This window comes from Macrotis lagotis, chromosome 5, assembly GCF_037893015.1.
Source record: "Macrotis lagotis isolate mMagLag1 chromosome 5, bilby.v1.9.chrom.fasta, whole genome shotgun sequence".
NCBI lineage: Eukaryota > Metazoa > Chordata > Mammalia > Peramelemorphia > Peramelidae > Macrotis > Macrotis lagotis.
The window spans coordinates 147,622,433-147,646,794 of NC_133662.1; the positions used below are offsets into that span (position 1 = coordinate 147,622,433).

General features: G+C 35.3%; 1 protein-coding gene across 3 annotated transcripts in view; it reads right to left on the reverse strand.

The window, feature by feature from the left end:
• Positions 1–3,120: 3,120 nt before the first annotated feature.
• IL20RA (interleukin 20 receptor subunit alpha) overlaps positions 3,121–24,362 on the reverse strand; it is a 72,240-nt gene continuing 50,998 nt past the window's right edge. For all 3 annotated transcript variants that reach the window (XM_074187674.1, XM_074187675.1, XM_074187676.1), the window contains 5 exons: positions 22,741–22,919; positions 14,202–14,377; positions 9,469–9,616; positions 6,053–6,192; positions 3,121–5,248 (listed from right to left, as the gene is read on the reverse strand). In XM_074187674.1, the coding sequence (XP_074043775.1) occupies positions 4,442–5,248; positions 6,053–6,192; positions 9,469–9,616; positions 14,202–14,377; positions 22,741–22,919 (1,450 nt within the window). In that variant the 3' untranslated portion in view covers positions 3,121–4,441. The remainder of the gene's footprint in view (positions 5,249–6,052; positions 6,193–9,468; positions 9,617–14,201; positions 14,378–22,740; positions 22,920–24,362) is intronic.

Below are 24,362 nucleotides of genomic sequence, written 5' to 3' on the forward strand. Positions count from 1 at the left end.
GAAATTTGTCTTAATAACTGGAGAGCCATCCATTAAGTCAAAAAGACCTGAATTCAAAGTCCTACTTCTGACATATAATGGCTCTGAACCTGGAAAAATCACTTAACTTTTAATATATCAGATGAGTCCCTAATTTGTATCAATGGAAAAAATTTGATACTACATCAGTAAAATCATGTTTATATACCCTAGTTTGTTTTTCTATTCTCCATTTATTGAATATATGGTTATTTAGAATTTTTGAATTGGCAAAAAAAAGTTATCTTAAAAGAAAACAAGTTTAGAAAAACTTATCATTATAGGTTAATTGATGGATAGGTGAATAGTACTTTCCAAAGATACCATTTCCTTTTTAACTATTGACTATTTGAGCCAAAGGTCTAGAGATTGCTCTTATACTGTGAGAATGGAGTAGATGGGGCTTCTGGGAGAGGTTACAGCAGAAGAAGCAACACAGTATATAAGTGGGAGGTGACTCCCTGTGCTACCTGAGTGCCTTCTAATGAATAACACATACATCTTTTATGAGAAAAATTTGTCCATGGCTTACTCATATTTTATTACTATTAATGTGTTCGGAATATCAAGAAAGAGATTCAACTGAAGCATTGTTTCAGTGGCATTAAAAAGTCATTTGATGCCTATGTCATCAAATGGCTTGGGATTCTAAAATACAGCTAGAAGGGAGGTCAATGAGTAATAGTGAGAAATGTGCTGCAGTTGGATTTAGGGGACCTGGGATTTAGATTATGGTTTCTTAAATTTACTATTTGAGTCAATCTGGGTAAGTCAATTAAACTCTCTGAACCGCAACTTTCTCACCTGTAAATGCAGTAATACTTCTTGTACCATCTACTCACAGTATTGCCATGGAAAAAGAGCCATAGAAAAACCACAAGGTTTATTTTAGGGTTTTTTTTGGGGGGGAAACACCTAAATTAGGCAAAGTTATTTTTTCAATCCAACTATGTTTATCTACATGGCTTCTCTTTTAGTGAATAGTCTACAATCTCTTCCCTCCCCCCATCTCTTCCTATAAATTACTTTTGACTGCTAATCATTATATACTTAGTGTTTATTGAGTTCTCACAGGCTTATGGTACAAAGTGTTTGAAAGGAAAAAAGTATGTTTTCTTCTTGAAAAAAAATTATTTAAAACAATGTGTCTTGAAACTATCTTGTTCTAGGGGCAGCTAAGTGGCGTAGTGGATGAAGCACCGGCCCTGGAGTCAGGAGTACCTGGGTTCAAATCCGGTCTCAGACACTTAATAATTACCTAGCTGTGTGGCCTTAGGCAAGCCACTTAAGCCTGGTTGCCTTGCAAAAAAACCTAAAAAAAAAAAAAAAAGAAACTATCTTGTTCTGTGGTCCATATACAAATATCATAGAGATCTAAAGGATCAAGTTTTGGAGCTTCAGAATTCAGCACTACCACCATTATGAAAGCTTATTATTACCACCGTTATGAATGCTACTTAGGATGAAAATCAAATTAAATGAAAAATTAAAAAAAAAAAATAAATGCTGCAGACAGCTAGGTGGCATAATGGGTGAAGCATTAGACCTGGAGTCAAGAAGACTCATTTTCCTGAGTTTAAATCTGACCCTAGACATTTTATGGCTTTGAGACCTTGAGCAAGTCATTTAACCCTGTTTGCCTCAATTTTCTCAACTGTCAAATAGTCTGGAGATGGAAATAGCAAATCACTCAAATATTTTTACCAAGAAAAATCACCAAATCATGTCACCAAGAGTCAGACATGACTGAAATGACTAAGCAACAGCAAAAATAAATGCTGGAAATCAATGTGGAGGCTATGTAATATTTTATACTTAATTGCATGAGGGACCAGTTCATGAGACAATGGAAGGTCATGGGATCATCAGAGCTTCTTAGACAACACTTGTTGGAGAACCACTGGCTTGAAATATGCAATTGTGAATGTAATGGAAAGGGAAAAACCTATGGATGTGGGACAAAATGGAGTCAAGATAATCTAAAAGATGGAGACCTTTGTTATAGTGGAAAGAATTAAGGGAAGAATCTATCATTCTTTAATGGATGGGAACTTTTGTTAAAATAACAACAATGCTTAGCAAAAAGGATAAACAATTCTATCAAGTCCTCTAATGGTTAGGAGAGTAAATTCTTTTTTAAATCCCTAGCAACTAAGGACAGAGTCAGGCAAAATATATTAAAGCTCCATACTCCTCAAGGAGGCATATAATAAAATTAATCATTTAGTTTATTAAATGCCTACTATATGTCTGAACCTGAGCCAAGTGCTGAGGCATGGTGCAAGTGGTATGTATTTAGCCACATGAGACTGGGCAGGGAAGAACTGAGAATTTTTGTCCTATATTCCTTCCTCAAGGCACTATCCCTCTTTCTCATATAAAGACCTAAGGAAGGAACTCCAACATAGAAGAAAGAAGTTGATGACAATCTTTTTCCTGCATCCATGTTGTGACTTCATGTTTTATTTTAAGAACAAATGAAGTGGTGGAATGACCTAAATAGGTCACTATAGGACTGTATGGAGAAATTGTGGACTAATAGGCCCTGGGAATGGGGGAAAAGAAATTTTTCAATTTTCCTTTTCCATCAAATGTCACTATCTGTCTGAGCCATTGATCGTATATCCAGGCAATTATTGATGGTTCCAGATGATAGTTATGGCTACCGGAAGACACTAGATATCCCCTCCTTCATCTATCCTGCCTTCATTGATTCAGCATGAGAATTCTTAGGCAACAAAATGGATGCTGCTCTTCCAGAAATGCCAGAGAAACATCGAAGAACCTTCAGTTTGCTGCAGTCTTCCTAATTACTTTGTACGTAGATAAGTGATGAGGGGACCCTAGTATCAACAGAGGGTTCAGAGCTTCCAAATGCCCTATTGTGGGAATGGTCCTGGTTTGATGAGAAAGATTTCATCCACCTCAACATGTCATTTGAGGTTCAGTTTGAACCCTCATCTACACATATCTGCTAATGAGTTGCCTTCAGCCTCTACATTTTCTAGAGATCAGCGATAGTTTCCCATTCGTTAGAAGTCTCTTGATGTTTAAAAGTTACTGTTTTATATCAAAGAGGATTCAATTATAAAGTAGAAAAAAAATCACTAGTATGTTAGCTTTGCTTCATAAATGATTTATTTGCAAAAAGCAATGCATATACTTCATTTCAACAAACATGTATTAAACATACACTATGTGCAAGTCACATTGCGCTAGGAGCTGAGAATTTCAAAATAAAAACCAAAACAGATTCTCTCCTCTCTTCAAGGAGCTGATGATCCCAGTATAAATCAAGAACTTAATATTAAAACTATAATGCCAGAGAAATTTAGAGCAAATGTTTCTCCTAAGTACAACTTCAGAAATAAACAACTTCAGAAATAATCCTATTTTAGCATAGGATTTGACCTTATTTTTGCATAGTGGAATTGATGAATAGCAACAAAAGTATAGTATTTATTATAATCTTAAAAGGATTCTGAATTAGAAAGGAATAATAAAATCTCATAGACTTTGATTTACTTCAGGAATAAACTCATTATGAATCAAATGTGATAAGGCATGTGAAATATTTTTGTAAACTGTTAAGGGCTATCCAAGAATAAGAGATTATTCTTATTAGTAAATGCCCAATTCAGAGTGATGATGGAAAGATTTAAAAGTCAGTATTAGACTATTAATGAAAATTGTATGGTCGTAATTACAAATGTTGAATGAAGGTGACCTATATACTTGGCCAGGAGGAAAACTGGGTCCTTAATGACAGAGTAGTGAAATGAGAATGTTTCCTACAATTCATTTGTTAGTGACTGGTAAATTTAGTTTAGAAACATCTCCTAGGGGTTATTTCTCTAAATTCAATTTGAAATTGAGGACAATAATACTTGAATGACAATATTCACCTCAGAGCAAGGATTTCTCTATAAAAGGAGCCCTTTCAATGCAATGGAGACATGAATTATTACTGATTATTATTAAATAACTTTATTAATGATGCAAAGAACTTTATTAATGATGCATACCTATGTATCTAATAGGTATTCAAAGAATTGGTGTCAATGGACTTATTAGAAAACATTATCTAATACCAATTGAATAAGATATATTTTGAACTTATTTGCAAAGTCCATACATATATATAACTTTTATCAAATTACTTTTCTCAATGAGAGGGGGTGGGAGGAGGTTTGGAATTTAAAATTATTTAGTTAAGGTTAAAGGTTTAAGGTTAAGGTTAAAAATTGTTTTTATATGTAATTGGGAAAAATAAAACATTGAAATTAAAAATATATATTTGACCTTATAGAGAAAAATCCATTTATAAAAACTGAGTTTTTTTCTCTAGTGATTTATTTTAGTGTAGTTTAACTCATCTGCCTGTATGTGTAGGCCTTGAAACAAATAAACTAAGTTTTTAAAGCTAGTCATCCATGGGAATATGTAGCCCCCATTCCTCCATGAATTGCACAAGATAGGTTTCATTTCCTGGGGATGATTTGTTGGGTGCTTGTATATCATAAAGTTTTGACAAAAGTCCCTCATTTGGATACCCATCATATTCAATATGCCCGTCTCCTTTCTCATCTATCACAGGTTCACAATCTGATAGAGATGGTATACATAGCCTTCCTGTTTGGGGATCCCAGTCTACTAGAGTCCGTGACTCTACATCTTCCTCTTCTTTCTTTTTTGTCTTTATGTCTTCCTGTGTTCCCTGTTGGAGCTTTCCTAGTTGTGGATTGTATGAAGAAAGTAACATTTCCTGGTCAAAATTTGCTAACGTAGGCTCTGATTTCAGCATTATTTTACCCTGAAAGGCTATTCCTTCTTGCAAATTGATCTCCTGGTCCTGATAATCTGTACCAATATCACTAGGTCTCACATCAAACTCATATTCTATGATAGGTTCATTTTTTGTTCTTGAATTACAAAGTAATCCTTGTTGAACTGAAGAAAGGCAGTGTAATGTTTCCTCATTATCACAAAAAATGCCCATTGACTTTGAAGCATAACCCAAGTGCTTCACTTCAGGTTCCTCCTGATGGTTCTTGTCCTCCATATTCTCAGCAGTACTCAAGTCAGAAATATCACTGACTTTTTCCATTAAACTCAGATCCTTTGAGGAAGTTTTGCCATCTTCTACAATACTGAATGTAATAAAGTTAAATACTATTTTTTCAGTAGGTGAAAAAAATCTTTGGTCATATCCAGTCCCATAAATCAATACCTGAAAAAAATAAAAAAAACTTTTTAAAATTTTAAAATGAATATTCAATCATAAGATCCTTGTTTTTTTTTTTTTATCATATTCCCCCCTTTCTTTAAAAAACATCAACGTTTCCCTAACTTTGACAGTGGCAATTATGCCTTCAACAAAGATGATCTCAAAATTCCATTGTCATTTAGATCAAAAGTCCCAGGTTTTCTTAGAGTTAGCATGGATGAAGTGGTCACAGAATGTGACAAAGGTAGGGGGAAATCTTATTATCTGAAATGTTTACTTCATGGATACACAATTGCACCTCTGAACAATGGAGCATGATTTGTTTAGGGGTATGAGCACACAAATAAGACTTAACAAAGGAAAAACAGCATTGCTTTCTATCCATTCAAAAATCATGACCAGAGGAGTTTTTCACTAATATTAACTCATTAATCTTCCTCAAAATCTAGAGAAAGGGTGAAGTCTTTTAAATAGAAGGAATCTGACACAAAAAGGGTATGCATTCCCCAGTTGATCGGTGTGATAAAAAGCCCATTTTTAACTAAATAATTATGTAATCCTTTCTTGTTTTATAATGATAATGAAAATAAAACAAAAAATTGTGACTTTTAGTCAGTCTTCAATTATTGTTTATCAGTGCCTCATAGGATATTTATAAAGGAAGCCTATTAATTATGTGCCGATCTGTAAGCATTACTCTTCCTGTGTTTCAAACCCAGATATAAGCTCTTTATCTACTAAGTCAAACTGCCTCTTAACAAAGTGATTGCCATTCTATTTGGTATTGTTGGATGAAATGGAACTTACCAAGTTAGTTGGTTGTTTTTCCTTACCAATATGTATATACCTATACACAGAGCAACCTATTATTGAAAAAATAAAAGCTATAACAAAAATGGGCAAAACATAACACAGGATGATTTTTACTTTCAATTCTGAAGTTTGATCTGTAAAAAAAAAAGAAAAAAATTAATAATGGGAAGAGAATAGAAAGAAAACTGAATTGTAAATCTGGGGAAACTGATGGACTTGAGTCTCTTTACATTGTGAGGTTAAGTGACAAATTGTATATAGAAGCATTTTTTAACTGTAAGACAATTCATGCATTTAACTTATTAGAATGACAGTATGTCTTTTCTTTAACTCATATCATCACCTCCTCCTCCCTTTCCCCCAGCTAGTTTCTCTAATTTGTTATATCTAAGTTTCTCTGCTCTAAATAGATGATCTTTTTGCCTCATCTTTTTTGTCATGCAGTGTTATGTCATTTCCTGACCTTCCAAGTCATGTCAACTCATGTGCACTACTATCTTCATGCCTATCTAGGCCCCCTTTATGTCTTTTTTCCTCCCATTAGACTTCTTGAGGGCAGGGGCTATCTTGTTATCCCTAGCACTTAACACAGAATCTCTAATATTGTAAGCACTCAATAATAAATGTTCTCTATCTTCCCCCCTCTTTCCTTTTCCCTTTCTCTGTCTCTGTCTCTTTCTGTCTCTGTCTCTCTCTCTCTCAATCTCTCTCTCTCTCTCTCTCTCTCTCTCTCTCTCTCTCTCTCTCTCTCTCTTGCTCTTACTTTTTTTTTTTAGTTTCTGCAAGACCATGGGGTTAAGTGGCTTGCCCAAGGCTACACAGCTAGGTAATTATTAAGTGTCTGAGGTCAGATTTGAACTCAGGTACTCCTGACTCCAGGGCCAGTGCTCCATCCACTGAGCCACCTAGCCACTCCTGACTTTCTTTTTCCCTGTCTTTCTCTGTTCTCTGTCTATTAATCTAATTAGACATTTTAGAGCTAGACAGGAGAGCTAGGAAGATTGTCTAATCATACTTAATCATGAAGAATTCAAGACCCAGGAAGGTTATTACAATATTCAAAAAAAGTAACACAGAAAAAGATCACAAATATTCAAGAAGTCAAATTAAAGACTTCTGAAAGATATAAGTAGCTTACCATCCCTAATATAATGGACAAAGGGTAGTGCTATAAATAATACAGATGGCTACAATAATTACCCTTCTTATACCAGTCAGGAATATATTACGTAGCACTAAATTGACTGAAGGAATTGAGCATCAGGACTGGAGACAGGAGGAGTTGAGATCAAATCTGGTCTCAAACACTTACTAGTATGACCACGGGGAAGTCACTTAACCCTGTTTGCCTCAGTTTCCTATTATATAAAATGAGCTGGAGAAAGAAATGACAAATCACTTCAGTATCTTTTGCCAAGAAAACCTCAATTAGGATCATGAAGTCAGACGTGACTGAAATAACCAAACAAAAACAAAGTCTGGAGAAGAGAAGAGAAGACTTATATGGACAGGACATCTGTCCTCCACTTTCGAAGGACTGTTATGTGGAGCAGGGATTCTCTGTTCTCTTTGACCCTAGATGGTAGAACCAGGAACAAAGAAGAGAAGTTGCAAAGAGAAAAATTTAGGGCTGATGTCAGGGAAAACTTGCTGACTAGGACTGAACTAATTGATTCAATTATCATTTAATGTTTTACAGTAAATTATTTGTTTTATTGGCTAGCCCCTGATAGAACAAACTCCTTGAAGGCAGAAATCAACCCAGATTTGTTTTGTTTGTCACTCAGTTACTGTACAGTGTTCTATCCACAATAAACACTTAATCTGTGTTTTCCACAGCATTTTATCTATTGTTAAATCCCAAGGAATCACTTATGATGGTAGTACAAATAGTTTAAAAGTGGGGGGGGAATATATGTATGGTAAACACTTTTAATTATTTTCTTCTCAAAATAGGAAATAGGGTAGAATATATGGAGAGAGAATATAGTTAAGGAAATTTGTTGCATATTTTAAAAAATATTTTCCCCAATCCATAGGTAGAAAATGTGGTATGGTGTTGATTTAGAACCAGAGGACTATGAGTTCAAATTTTGACTCTGCTGCTTCTACCACAGAAAGTCATTGCATTTTTCAGTACCTCAGTATCCTTATCTGTAAAATGGAGTTGGGTTACCTTGTTTCTTAGTTTCTTCTAGCTTTAAATCTAGACTCCTATAATTCTGTGACTTGATTTAAAATCCTGCCATTTACCACCTGTGACTTTGACCAAGTCTGCCTCAGTTTTTCTCATTTGAAAAATGAAGGTGGGGGGGGCCTCTGGAGTCAGGAGGACCTGAGTTCAAATATGACCTCAGACACTTAATAATTACTTAGCTATGTGAACTTAGACAAGCCACTTAACCCCACTGCCTTTCAACCCCACCCCCAAAAAAAGAAAAAATGAAGGTGTTGGACTACCTGGTTAGTTCAGCTCTTATTCATAACACTATGAACTTAAGAACTGAAAAGAAAAATGGAAATAGGAGGCTGAAGGGAAGATGAAGGGGTGCTAGAGAGAAGAAGAAGGAATCAAAAAACTTTAAAACTAATGCTATGTCTTTTAGAGAGAAATCTGAAAATATGATCGAAAGTATGAAACTTTAGGAAAAGAAATAGAGTTTATAGTTCCAAGATATCAGGGGAATTTTATACTGTCAGTTGGAGATACTGTCTAAGACTCATTTGGAAAGAATCCTAGAATAAAGGCATCATGATTCTTCTTTTGGCTTAGAAGAACAGGTTGGGGCAATGATTTATTGTTGTGAGATTCAGGGAAAAACTCAAAGATTCTTGGAAATCACACTATTTTATGGTTGCTCACTAAGACTCTTAAGTTCTAGAGAAAGTGCTGATGACCTGAAAGTGCTGATGACCTGAACTGGTATAGGGAGTTTCTTCACCAGGGAGTTCCCTTATACTACTGAAATCAGAATTCCATTTCCTATTACCATGGATTTTCTACTTGAAAACAGAAATTTAGATTAGATAATAACTAGAGCACAGAATAATGGTTGCTATGTTTCCGGTAATTACCACTTTTAGAAAATCATAAGATCCAGATACAGAACTAGAAAGAACTTCAGAAGTCAAGTAGCCTAATCCCTTTCACTTTATGGATGAGGAAAATGAGGCACAAATAGATGGAATGATTTGCCCCAAGTTCCCGGGTAATAAGTAAAAGATGAAGGACTTGTACTTAGTGTCAGAGGTGGGTTTGATCTCATATGTCTTGACTCGAAAGCCTGTGGTTTTTTTCTACTATATTTTGCTGTCCCTTGCTTTTGCTTAGTTAAAGCAGCTACATAATTTGACTTCCTTTTGATTTTTATCAAATTTCCTTCTTCATACCCTTTTTTTTTTTAACATACCTTTCAAGGTAGCTACACATTGGTTTTCTGAAGGCTTAGTCTTTCGAAGTGGACCAGAGACATCATAGACTCGCACACTAACACAATAGAGAGTATCTGACTCCAGTTTAGGAAGCGTCAAGCTGAGGTTTGTTGTAAAAGTGTTCCACTAGAAGAGAAAATTGCAAATGTGAGTTTTAGAGTCTTAACTTCATAAAAAGCATGTAGTAGTAGCTAGAAAGCTGGATTTGAATTTAGAAAGACTTGGGTTCAAATCACTGCTCAGACATTTATTTACTAACTTTGTGATCACAGGCAAATGACATAACTTCTCTGTATCTCAATTTTCCTAATCAGTAAAATGGGTATAATAAGACTTGTGATAAGAGCTTCATGACTTTGAGATACTTGCTGGCCATGTGACCATGGACAAGTTTCAATTTTGTCATTTGTAAAATAGGAGTAATTACTGTCATGATTACATCATGAGGCTGTGAGGAGGACTAAATGCTATAATATTGTAAAACAACACAGTGCCTGGAACATCTGTTGCCCAGATGTATTCTCACTGTTTCCAACTCTTTGTGATCGAATTTGGGGTTTTCTTGGCAAAGATTCTGGAGTGGTTTGACATTTCTTTCTTCAACTCATTTTACAGATGAGGAAACTGAGACAAATGGGGCTAAGTGAATTACCCAACATTACATAGCTAGTTAGTGTCTGAGATCAGATTTGAACTCAGGAAGATAAATCTTCCCAACCACAGCTCCAGACCTCTATTCAGCATGGAACATAGTAAGTGCTATATATAAATATTAACTAATATTATTATCTATTATTACCAAATGACATAATATATATATAAGATGGTTTGTGAACTTTAAAGCACTCCATCTATTGCTTTTGTTTTTTTGCAAGGCAAATGGGGTTAAGTGGCTTGCCCAAGGCCACACAGCTAGGTAATTATTAAGTATCTGAGGTCAGATTTGAACTCAGGTACTCCTGACTCCAGGGCTGGTGCTCATATATTGCTTTTTAACAATGATTATTTTTAACTTATATTTGATTGAAATAAATGGAAATGGCCCAAGGACAGGTCAATAGCTAATCATTGGCTTTTTTTGCACTGAATGTATGCTAATGGATAAAATAATGACTTTTGTAATCGCCTATGATGATTCATAGGTAAATATAACTCCTGAGAAGAAGAGCAATCAAAGAATAATAATAATAAAATTTTTCATTATAATCTTTTAAAAATGTTTTTTAAAAATTAATTAATTTTCATTTTATTACAATAATCTTGTTATAAAAGTAATCATAATCCCCTCCACAAAGATAGAAAAACCTCAAGAAAAATAAAGTGAGGAAAAAAAAGTCTACTTCATTCTGTATTCAGATAGCATCAGCTCTGTCTTTAAGATGGATTGCACTCTTTATCATAAGTCCATCAGAGAAGTTGCTTAAATATTTTTTCCCACAGCTGCTAAAGGTAGCTCTATTTCCTTTCATCCTCCTTCCCCACTCTCATTTATTCTATTCTCTCTCTCCTTTCACTCTGTCCCTCCTCAGAAGTGTGTTGTATCTGACTATCCTCTCCTAGGATCTTCCCTTTCTTTTATCACCTAAGCCCCCCTGCCCTCCCCCTGTTTCCTTTCTCCCATCCCTTTCCCTCTCCTTTTTTCCCTCTAGGGTAAGATAGATTTCTAGACCCTATTGGGTGTATATATTATTTCCTTTCTGAGTTACTTCTGATGAGAATGAAACCTCACTCATTCCCCCTCACTTTCTCCTCTTCCACTCCATTGTAAAAGCTTCTTCTTGCATCTTTTATAAGAAATATCTTAACCCATCCTACCTTGCCTTTCCCTTTCTTCCAGTACATTCCTTTCTCACCCATTGACACTATCTTTTAATATATTATACCTTCATATTCAACTCTCTCCTGTGCCTAGTCTATATATGCTCCTAACTATTCTAATAAATGAGAAGGTTCATATGAGTTATCAGTATCATCTTCCCATGTAGGAATTCAACATCATTTAATCCCTCATAATTTGCCCTTCCATCCACTCTCTCGATGCTTCACCTGAGTCCTGTACTTGAAGATCAAACTTTCTGTTCAGTTCTTCTTATTTTAACAAGAAACTTTGAAAGTCCCCTATTTCATTGAATGTCCATCTTTTCCCCTGAAAGAGGATATTTAGTCTTGCTGGGTAATTGATTCTTGATTGTAATCCAAGCTCTTTTGCCTTTTGAAATATCATATTCCAAGGCCTATGAGCCCTTAATGTAGAAATTGCTAAATCCTTTGTAATCCTCACTGTGGTTTCATGGCATCTCAGTATTTGAATTATTTCTTTCTGGCTGCCTGTAACATTTTCTCCTTGATTTAAGAGTTCTCCTTTGATTTAGCTATAAAATATTCCTGTGAGTTATTTTAGGATCTCTTTCAGAAAGTAATCGGTGGATTATTTCAATTTCTATTTTACCCTCTGCTTCTAGGATATAAGAGCAATTTCCTGGAGAATTTCTTGAAAAATAAAGTCTAGGCTCTTTTTTTGGTCATGACTTTCAGGTAACCCAATAATTTTTGAATTATCTCTTCTGCATATGTTTTCCAGGTCAGTTGTTTTTTTCCCAGTGAAATATTTCACATTTTCTTCTAGTTTTTCATTCTTTTGGTTTTGTTTTACTGTTTCTTGATTTCTCACATAGTCATCAACTTTCCTTAGCTTCATTCAACACTTAAAGGAATTTATTTATTTCAGGGATTTTTTTTTATCTCCTTTTCTATTTGGCCAGTTCTGCTTTTTGAGGTTTTCTTTTTCTCATTGATCTTTTTGGACTACTTTTTCCATTTGACCTAAACTGGTTTTTAAGATGTTATTGTCTTCAGTATTTTTTGGTATCTCCTTCACCAAGCTGCTGACTTGGTTTTCATGATTTTCCTGCATTGCTCTCATTTCTCTTCCAAATCTTTCCTCTTCCTCCTTTACTTGATTTTCAAAATCTTTTTTGAGTTCTTCCATAGCCTGAGATCAATTCATAATTTTCTTGGATGCTTTGGATATAGAAGCTTTGACTGTGCATTTTGATTCTCCAGGGGGCCAAAGTAATTTTCTATGGTCAGATTCCTTTTTTTCTGTTGACTCATTTCCCCAGCCTAAGACTTGGTTTTAACTCTTTGTTAAGGTAGGGCTCTGCTTCCAGGGAGGAGGATGTACTTTCCCATCTTTTAATAGTTTTGTAGCTGTTTCCTTCAAGGTCTTGTATGATGTTCTCCTGGTGGGGTGATTAGGTGGTGCAGTGGATAGAACACTGGCCCTGGAGTCAGGAGTAACTGAGTTCAAATCCAGCCTCAGACACTTAATAATTACCTAGCTGTGTGGCCTTGGGCAAGCAACTTAACCCCACTGCCTTGCAAAAACAATTCTCCTGGTCTGTGTTTTGGTCTATGATGACCACAAGCACTCCCCTCTGCCCTGGAGCTGTGAGAAGGGTCCCTGCCCTGCTATGGCAGTATGGGACCCCAGACTGTGACCAGGATCTGAATACTGACAGAGAAACAGAGTCCTGCCCCAGGGAAAGTGGAGAAACCTCTGCAGTCTGCCCCAAACCCTTTTCCATCAGTGAGCTGAATACTCTGGTAGCAGTTGCTAGGTAACTCTGCAAACCTGCTTCTGGTTCCCAGGACCAGGTTTAAGCTGAGACCTGTGCTAGCCTATGCTCCTTGCTTACTTTGGTACATCAAAGTTTTCCCACTGCTCCTTGCTCACTTTGGTGCATCAAAGTTTTCCCACTGACCTTCCAGGTTGTCCTTGGTAATCCTTGGTCTGAGAGGTCTGGAAACTACTCTGCCACGGACCCAAGCACCCCCATGGATGCAGGCATCCCATAGGCTGTCCCTGGATGGCTGGAGCTAGTTTGCTCAAGGGGCCATGTTGACAAGCTGTGCTGTGGCCCTTTCCAACTTCTTCCCATAGATCTTCCAAGTTGTCTTGGGCTGGAAAATTGTTTCTTTCAGTCTTTCTGTGGGTTCTGTCACTCTAGAATTTGGTAAAAGTCATAATTTAAAGTCATTTGGAATAGACTGGGGAGAGCTTCTGGGGTTTCCTTTCTTCCCTCTTCCATCTTGGCTCTGCCCCCTTGAGATGTCATAAACTCTAAAGGAAAAAAAATACCTTCCTAACCTCATTTTCCTTTAAATATAGTTTCTGTATCATAGATCAGATCTAGTTAGATGTAGCTACAAATGATAATGCACTGGGTGACTCTAATTGAAATTTCTCTTCTTGGATCTTGCCAACATTTTTTAGCCTTTGGTGTGAGGAATCAATAGGTATTACTTAAAGAAGATAGCTCCATATACTTCATAACTAGGACTGCTGCCATGACTCTATTAGCAAGGTCTTGTCATGTTAATAGGGAATTTCTTTAGATAAGAAAATCAGGAATCATCTTGGAAGTCAACTCTGGAGTCACTTTCACTATCCTTTACATGCCTTTTAAAAAATAAATACTGCACATTTAAAGATAACATTTTTCTTAAAAAAAAGAAAGAACAAATACATAAAATTTTAAAGATTATACTTGGAAATGCAAAGAGCTAATTTACACACACACACACACACACACACACACACACACACACAAACATGTATACACAGAGTAAAGTGGTAGTTACCTACAAGAATTCACTATCATGGAATGCAGACATCATATACATTGCTTCATCCTCACTTTGAATTTACCTTTTTGTTTGCTTTGGTGTTGTAGACTGATATGTTATATTTCAGACTAGGGAAGATTTGGAGCATGGATACAGAAGTGTCTTCTGCATTTCTTTTCCACTTCTCAGGGGCAGTCAGTAAAACTGAAATTGATTTCTCATCAGGAGTCAAAGAAACCGCTGGGGGGCCAATTTGTGCTAGAAGGACAGAAAAATGTGTTTTTCTAATTGCTAAATGAAATACTACACCAAAAGCTTAACAAACTACATCATGGTACACAATAATATCATTAGAGGCAATCATGAGACCCATTCACTCTTATGGTTAAATAACTTGTTATCTGCAGGATAAAACATAAACTCACATTATTTCATATTCTGTATTCCCACAAAGCTATAGCATTGAAAGGGGAAAATCACTTCTTCATAAATCCTGAATTTCAGACTGTTCAAAGAATAAGTCTGTATTTTTATTTAGATGTCACTTTTCTAAAATGACTTCCAGAGATTCTACTTCTGGGAGTCAAGATGGTGGAATATTAAGTTTCTGTAATTCTTCCAAATTCATCTCTAAGCTACCATAAAATAGCATCCCCAAACAAATCCTGAAGTAGTAGAATCATAAAAGAGATGGGGTGAAACAATCTTTTAGCCCAAGATACTTGGAAGAACCACATGAAAGGTCTGTCTCACTCTGATAAAAGGGGAGTATGGAAACATGGTCCAGGAAAGGAAGCATGCCAGTAAATCAGGACCAAGTCTACCTCAGCAAACCAACAGGAGATCCTGAGATCCAGTGTGGAGGAGTAGGCAAAAGCCAAAAATCAAGACCTACCACACACTATAGCATAACCAAGGGACCTGGCACATTCCAGCTCCAAGAACTATCACATACATTAGTGTAGCCCAGGGAAAGCAAGCATCCTCAAATGGCTTGAGCTCCATGTGCTTCAGCACCATGCTGGACAAATAGGCATCATTCAGCTGCCAGATCACCATTTGCTTTAGTGTAGTCCCAAGGAAATGCAAAAATACCCTATTGGCTTCAGCACACAGCAGACACCATCACTAGGATCCCAGTTTAGCACCAGGCAAACTGCCAGACTCCTATGACTTCTAGCAGTGCCAGCACTCCTACAGAAAATATTTTGTCCAATTATGTGCCAATAAACCTGATAATCTGAGCAAAGTTGGTGAATATTTAAAAAAACATAAATTTTCTAGATTTAACAAATCAGGAAATAGAATGTCTAAAAAATTCCATATTAAAAAACAAAATTGAACGAGCTATTAATGAACTGCTAAGAAAAAATCCCTAGGACCAGATGAGCTCACAAGTGACTTCAACCAAATATCCAATTAATTAATTAATTAATTAAGCATAATACTACATCAATTCTTTGGAAAAATAGGTGGAGTCCCATCAAACTCATTTTATGACACAAATGTGTTGCTGATACCTAAACCAAGAAGAGCTAAAACAGAGAAATAAAATTATAGACCAATTTTCCTACTAACTATTGATGTAAAAATTTTGAACAAAATGCTAGCAAGGCAGTTACAGCAACAAATCACAGAGATATGATCACCATGATCCACCATGATCAGGTGGAATTTATAGCAGGAATACAGGAATATAGGTTCAATATTAGGAAAACTATCAGCATAATTGACCATATCAACAACAAAACCAACAAAAATCATTTGATTATCTCAATTGATGCTGAAACAGCTTTTGGAAAATATAGCATCCATTCCCACTAAAAACACTATATAGTATAGGAATAAAGGGAGTCTTCCTTAAAATGATAAGTACTATTTATCTAAAACCATTAATAAGCATTATTTGTGATGGGGATAAGCTAGAAGCCTTCCCAATAAGATCATGGGTGAAACAAGGATGCCTGCTATCACCACTTATTGTTCAATATAGTATTATAAATGTTAGCTATACAAACCCTGTTTGTGGTGGCAAAGAATTGGATATTAAGTGAATGTCCTTCAATTGGGGAATGGCTTAACAAAATGTGGTATATTTATGTCATGGAACACTATTGTTCTATTAGAAACCAAGAGGGATGGGAATTAGGGGAGCTTGGAAGGATTTGCATGAACTGAAGCTGAGTGAGATGAGCAGAACCAGAACATCGTACATCCTAACAGCAACATGGGGGTGGTGTTCAACCTTAATGGACTTGCTCATTCCATCAGTGCAACAATCAGGCACAATTTTGCAGTATCTGTAATGGAGAATACCATTTGTAGCCAGAGAAAGAATTGTGGCATTTGAACAAAGACTGAAGACTATTAACTTTAATTTAAAAAAACCCCATTATCTTATGTAATTTTGCTATCTCTTATGCTTTATGTTTCTCCCTTAAGGATATGTTTTCTCTCTCTCATCACATTCAACTTAGATCGATGCATACCATGGAAACAATGTAAAGACTAACAGACTGCCTTCTGTGGGGGTGGGGGGTGGGGGGAGGGAAGCAAAATTAGGGGAAAAATTGTAAAATTCAAAATAAATAAAATTTTTCTTTAAAAAAGAAATGTTAGTTATAGCAATAAATGAAAAAAAATAAATTAGAGAAATTATAATAGGCAATGAAGAAACCAAGCTATCACTTTGCAAATGATATGATAACATATTTAGTGAATCCACTATTTACTTGAAATAATTAACAACTTTAGCAAAGCTGTGGGATATGAGGTACACTCATAGAAATCATCAGTATTTCTTTATATGATAAACAAAGTCAAAGAATAAGAGATAGAGAAATTCCATTTAATAATAATTGTAGACAATATAAAGTACTTGGTAGTCTTCCTGTCAACACAATTCCAGTAACTATGAACAACTCCAAAGTACATTTTATATAAATAAATTTAAATCTAAACAACTGGAAAAATAGCAATTGCTCATGATATACTGAGTCATTATAATAAAAAATTAAAATTCTGCACAAATTAATTTACTTATTCAGTTCCAAACAATAAAACTATCAAAAATTATTTGACAGAGCTAGAAAACATAATCACAAAATTCATCTGAAAGAACAATAAGTCAAGAATATCAAGGGAATAAAAAAGGAAGGTGGCTTAGCAATACCATACCTCAAACTATATTATAAAGTAGTAATAATCAAAACTATCTGGTTCTAAATAAAAATAGAAAGGGGGATCAGTGGAATAGATTAGGTACACAAGGCATAGTAATATAATAGGAAACTAGGTTTTGATAAACCCAAAGACCCCCAACTTTGGGGATAAAAACTCACTATTTGACAAAGACTGCTGGGGAAACTAGAAAACAGTAAGACATAAACTAGGTATAGGCCATCATATAACCTGATGTACCAAGATTAGATCAATATGGTACATGATTTAGACATAAATGATGACATAATAAGCAAATTAGAAGAGCAAGGAATAGTATACCATCAGATATAAGGGGTCAGAGTGGAAGAATTCATGACCAAATAAGAGATATAGAGCATAACAAAATGTAAAATATATAATTTTGATTATATTAAATGTAAAAGTTTTTGTGCAAACAAAATCAATGCAAACAAAACTAGAAGGAAGGTCGGGAAATAATCCTTACAGCAAGTATGTCTGATGAAAGCTTTATTTCTTGTCTATATAGAGAATTAAGTGAAATTTATAAGAACACAAGCCATCCCCCAATTGATAAAAGGTCAAAGGATATGAACAGGCAGTTTTCAATGAAGAAATCAAAGTTATCTACAGGCATATGAAGAAGTTCTTTAAATCACTTTTGATTAGAGAAATGCAAGTTAAAACAACTCTGACATGCCTCCTCACACCTATCAGATTGGTCAATATGCCAAAAAAAAAAAAAAAGAAAATGATAAATGTTGAAGAGGGTGTGGGAAAATTGGGATATTGTTGATGTAGCAATGAACTGATTCAATCATTCTGAAGAATAATTTGAAACTATGTCCAAAAGGCCTATACCCTTTGATCTATAATGTCACTACCAGGTCTTTATACCAAAGAGATTACAAAATAAGGAAAAGTACCTACATGTGCAAAAATATTTATAGCAATCCTTTTTGTGGTGGCAAAATATTGGAAATTGAGGGTACTGTAATGTAATGGAATACTATTATGCAATAAGAAATGATGAACAGACAGATTTCAGGAAAACATGGAAAGACTTATATGAACTGATGATGAAAGTTAAATAAGTGGAAACAGGAAAACAATGTACACAGTATCAGCAACATTTGTGTGATCAACTATGACTCAGCAACACAATGATCCTAGATAAGTACAAAGCACTCAGGAATGAAAATGCTACACAAATCCAGATTAAAAAACTGATGGACTCTGAATACAGATCAAAGTATATTTTTTAAATCATTCTTTTTTTCTTTTTATAATTTTTAAAAAATTATTCTTATTAAAGGTTTTTTTCCCCTTTTGATTTGTTTCTTCTTCCACAACTGATACTAATATGGAAATATATTTTATATGATGTTTTAAGGAAATGTTTTATATGTTTTATATGCATAAATTTTATCAAATTGTCTACCATTTTCAGAAGATAAGAGTGCAGGTAGGGAAGAAACAGGAATTCCAAACTCTTATAAAATTAATACTAAAGATTTCCTTGATATGAAATTGGGGAAAAATAAAATACTATTAAAAATAACAATGAATGATGAAAATTAACAGGTAAAACTGATAATCATGTCTTTATGGATTCATAGTATTACTAGTCAGCAAGGACTTTCTTTTAAAATTTTCTCTGAATTATGCATAGCACACGTCAATCAACATTATTGTTTAACTATACTAAAAACAGGATTGTATATGAAACTTAACTGCTGTGATAAATTTTTTTTCCTATGTATATTAAATGTAATATCAAAAGAAATACAATGGCTTATGAAACTTTGGTAAACATTTAATTGATGATCATTCAAGATCATGAGAAATCCTCAAAAAAACTTTATGGAACACTATTACTTAAGTTTTGCAACATTCTTGTAATCAAAAGTTAAGAAAACTGTAAAAGTTGTCTGCTTCTGGAGAAATCAAGAAATAGAGAAGCTTGCTGAAAACCTCCTGGGATATGAGTGAAGGAACTAGGAGCAGGATTTGGGGCATCACAGAGAAATGTAGGTGGGTTGAAGTGTAATTGGTAGGTTCTTTGGGGCCTTTAGAGTACAGAATCTTAGATTCTTAGAAGAGACAGGAAGTTTAGGGTAGGAAAGAATCCAAATACCAAATACTAAGCATCTCTCTTCTAGGATTGTGAGGAGCAGATGAAATAATAATTATGAAGTTCTTAGCAGATAATAATTGGCAAATAATAAGAGCTATATAATTGTTAGCCATTTTTAAAGCAGACTATGCTTCAGATTTTGAATTGCAAGGAGAATAATTTTTACTGTTCAGTAAAGAGGGCTAAATGAAAGATAGGCTGCATTTTATATTGTTTGTGGGAAGACTCAAAAGTTTCTAGTTCTAGACTAGAAAATAAATATGGAGATTTCATAAGCTTTTTTTAAAGTTTTTTGCAAGGCAAATGGGGTTAAGTGGCTTGCCCAAGGCCACACAGCTAGGTAATTATTAAGTGTCTGAGACCAGATTTGAACCCAGGTACTCCTGACTCCAAGGCCGGTGCTTTATCCACTATGGCACCTAGCCTCCTCATAAGCCTTTTATTTTGATTTTTTTAACCTTCAAATCAAAAGGTACAAAGTATGTGTTAAATAGAAAGAGGGAAATAAATGTAAAATCAACATTCTTTTCTTTTTTTTAAATTTTATTTAAGGCAATGAGGTTAAGTGACTTGCCCAAGGCCACACAGCTAGGCAATTATTAAGTCTGAGACTGAATTTGACAACATTCTTCACAATTGATTCATTAGGAATTTAAACTTTTAATTCTTCAGAGACTAGTTTTTCCATGACTGGTACCCAAACAGCATTATTGGAAGACAACTGATATTAAAAAGATGGTGCTTTTTTTCAGAGAGGTCTTGAGATACTAAAAGCTGTGAGCAATGTCTTCCTCTCCTGCTTAATTTTGGGTCCTCTCATTGTCTATCTTTTGTGTTCATTCAAGGTATGGGTACTGGTGGACTAGCTCCATGGATTATTATGTATAGCAAAATCTGGGGAAAAGGCATCCTTCATCCACTTCGTCTTTCCCACGTGGGTAACTAGATTGAAATTTGGAAGGGTGACTCTAAATCTCATTTAAGAGATTTTTCAATCTTCGAATACAATGTCTTATCCAAACAGAAAAACTTTTATAGGGAATCTCTCTTCAATTTGGAAGTTTTATTATGGATCACCTAATGGGACATGGAGAGGCATGTGCTGGACATAGAACTTAATAGAAGAAGTGGCAAAAATTCAAAGAGAAACTGGATCCCTGTAGGCTATAATGTTGATTTGGAAAACCACAAAATGACATTATCTATGTTGTATTACATTTTTACTTATTTTGTTAAACATTTCCCAATTACATTTCAATTTGGATTGGGTCATACTCAGAGTGGCAACCTGCAGAGGGGAGAGTTTGATATTTCTATCATAAAGGATGTTATCAAAGAGATGTAGGCATAACTTGGAAAAGTGGTGAGCTAGTAATGTATAACGTGTGAGAAAGAACTGATTAATGTTTGTATGGTCTACTGGAACTTAGGCAATGTCAGGAGATTTAGGGATGGGCTAAATGTGATGATGATGATGATGATGATGATGATGATGTTTGTCCTTTGTTCTCGAAGATCATGACATCAGGGAAGTGATGCCATGACAAACTCATCAATTGAATTTGAATGAGAGAGTGCTGTGTTAAGTCACCAGCCTTGCTGTCTCCTCTAGAGCCATCTGGATCCATCAGTGGATGGATCTTACCCTCAATCTATCTTACCCTAGAGGGAAAAAAGGAGAGGGAGAGGGATGGGAGAAAGGAAACAGGGGGAGGGCAGGGGGGCTTAGGTGATAAAAGAAAGGGAAGATCCTGGGAGAGGGTAGTCAGATACAACACACTTCTGAGGAGGGACAGGGTGAAAGGAGAGAGAGAGAGAATAGAATAAATGAGAGTGGGGAAGGAGTAGGATGAAGGGAAATAGAGCTACCTTTAGCAGCTGTGGGAAAAAATATTTAAGCAACTTCTCTGATGGACTTATGATAAAGAATACAATCCATCTCAAAGACAGAGCTGATGCTATCTGAATACAGACTGAAGTAGACTTTTTTTCCCTCGCTTTATTTTTCTTGAGGTTTCTCTATCTTTGTGGGGGGGGATTATGCTTACTTTTATAACAAGATTATTGTAATAAAATGAAAATTAATTAATTTTTAAAAAACATTTTAAAAAGATTATAATGAAAAATTTTATTATTATCCTTTGATTGCTCTTCTTCTCAGGAGTTATATTTACCTATGAATCATCATAGGTGATTACAAAAGTCATTATTTTATCCATTAGCATACATTCAATGCAAAAAAGCAATGATTAGATATTGACCTGTCCTTGGGCCATTTCCATTTATTTCAATCAAATCTAAGTTAAAAATAATCATTGTTAAAAAGCAATACATGAGCACCGGCCCAGGAGTCAGGAGTACCTGAGTTCAAATCTGGCCTCAGACACTTAATAATTGCCTAGCTGTGTGGCCTTGGGCAAGCCAAGATGGCTTGATGGATCCAGGGTAATTGATGGCCAGATATGAATCAGGACTGGAGATGGTTCTGGACATGATGCAATCAGGGTGAAGTGACTTACCCAAGGTCACCCAACTAGTTAGTGTCAGAGGTTGTATTCAAACTACCATCCTTCTGTTTCTAAGACTAGTGGTCTATCCACTGTGCCATCTATCTGCCCCAAGTGTTGTACAGTGAGTCAGAAGATCTGGGTTCAAACCTTGTCACTCCCTGTGTGACTTCAGATATGTATGAGCTAGGTGACCTTGGACAAATCACTTAACCCTATTTGCCTCAGTTTCCTCATGTGTAAAATGAGCTGGAAAAGAAAATATCTTTCCTAAGAAAACCCCAAATGGGGTCAAGAAGAGTTGGGCATCACTGAACAAGGGTTGAGTTGAAGGTTTCTTCTCATGCTTTGTGACTCTTGTCCATATCTTCACATAAACACTATACAGGGAGGACAAGAACCATTAAAAAAATGAAAAAGCCAGGCTGAGTAGGGATCTGCAATGCTGAAGACAACATCAATACTGATCACATCACTGATTCATCAAAGAATCCAAGATTAGAATTTTAGGCACCAAGGCCTTAAACTCTCTCAATCCCTTCATTTTACAAATGAGAATCTGAGATCTAAAAAAGTTAAAAACTGATTTGTCTAAGGTTACACAGCAAGTCTGTGGGAGGATTAGAACCAAAACCCAGATTTTCTGACAACTGGTATTCAATGACCTCATTTTCTCTATAAGGCTATATTTTTTTTCAGGCACCAATAGATAAGAAAACTAAAAGTAAAAAAGTGCTCTAAGAATAATTGCTTCCCCGTTCTGTTTATAACTAGCATTGTTTAACCATGTTACTTACTTTCTAACCAAGGATTAAATCGTTTTGTCTCTGCCCATTTGGAGCAATGTTTTCCCCAGATGACCTTAACTCTCCCATAGTATTGTTCTTCATAGTCGTAGGTCTCAGAGGAGAGGTCGCAGGAGGTCCTGTTGATGTTTCTACATTCTGATTTATTCAGCCATCTCTTTTGGCCATATCTGCATAGGGAGAAAGCAGTGCAATGATGAGCCCCAAATGCCCATTGTTCATTACAACCAAAATAGTAGTAACCTAAAACTGACTGGAAGTTAGGTCATTTCCTCCAGTAAAAATCCAAGGTGTCTGTCATGGAGACAAAGAAGAAGAATCCACATTTGTTACCAGTATTTTCTTCTTTTGTTCTCAGATGGATGAGTCAGTGTTTCTGTCAGGCCTTTTCTCTTCAGGGAATTATGGATGGTACAAATTTCTTAATATTCTTGGACTACAATATGAGTCTTATGTATTGTGTGGTCTAATTAGAAGGTAATGACATATACAAGTTTTTAGTCATCAAATCTACTATGTCACTTGGATGGTATAAGGAAAAATAGTCTCATCCCACTCCTGAGTAATTATTTATACCTTGATTACTTATATAATTTTTAAGTTTTCTTGATTAAAAAACCCCAATAGAAATTCATTGCCAAAGTCCAACAATGATTTGAAAACTAATAATAATAAGACTTTTAGATCTATTATCTTTCTGATTATGCTCTTTAGGTAGAATAAATAAGGACTATTATTCCCATTTAACAGATCGAGAAACCAGAGGCTATTTAATGATGAGTCTAACTTTGAGGTTCTTCACATTTGGAACAACATCCTACCCACTAAACCAAATCATTAACAAGAGGCTAAGAATTTTGAAATTAGATCTTCATTCAGCTATAGATTATAGAAATTTTATTTAATTAATTGAGTGCTCATTTTTGCCCACTCAGGATATTGTGCCCTCACAGCAAGCACTTCAAATAAACTCAATTAGTATTTATGAAACACCTAGTATGTTTTTCAAATCATAAGTTCCTTAAGGTTAGGATTGGTTTTTTTCCCTTCTTTTTGCATCCTCAGTTTTTATATAGCACAGTGTCTGATATAGAGATAATTAATAAATGATTAATGATTTATTGTTTTTAAGATTGGACCTTATTGCACCCAGGGTGAGTGTGCAGATGCTACTCAAGGTCTGTTTCCATTTTGATCTTTGACCAGTTTTGTTTCTGAAGTAAGCTGGTTCTTTCTTCCTTAAGCAACCTGGTGGCTCCTGAAGACTTGCCATATTGATACTGGACTTAGTTCAGACACCTGAGCTGCAGAATCCAATACAGCTCAGAACTCTCAATCTCAAGATCCATGAACTTCAGCCATCATTGACTTCATTTATAGATTTGTGCTGAAATGCTTAGAAACACCTATTCTATCTAAGGCTCTGTGCTAGGTGCTAGAATGAGAGTAGATACAGTTTCTTCCCATCAAGGAACAAGGTTTTTGCAAAAGTTGTTTCCCATGTAGAAAGTATACTCTGTCCTTATTTCTACCTCTTAGAAACAATTCCTAATTCACTTCAAGGCTCAGTCCAAATACTTCTTACTAGAAAAGACCTTTTATGATGCTCCAGT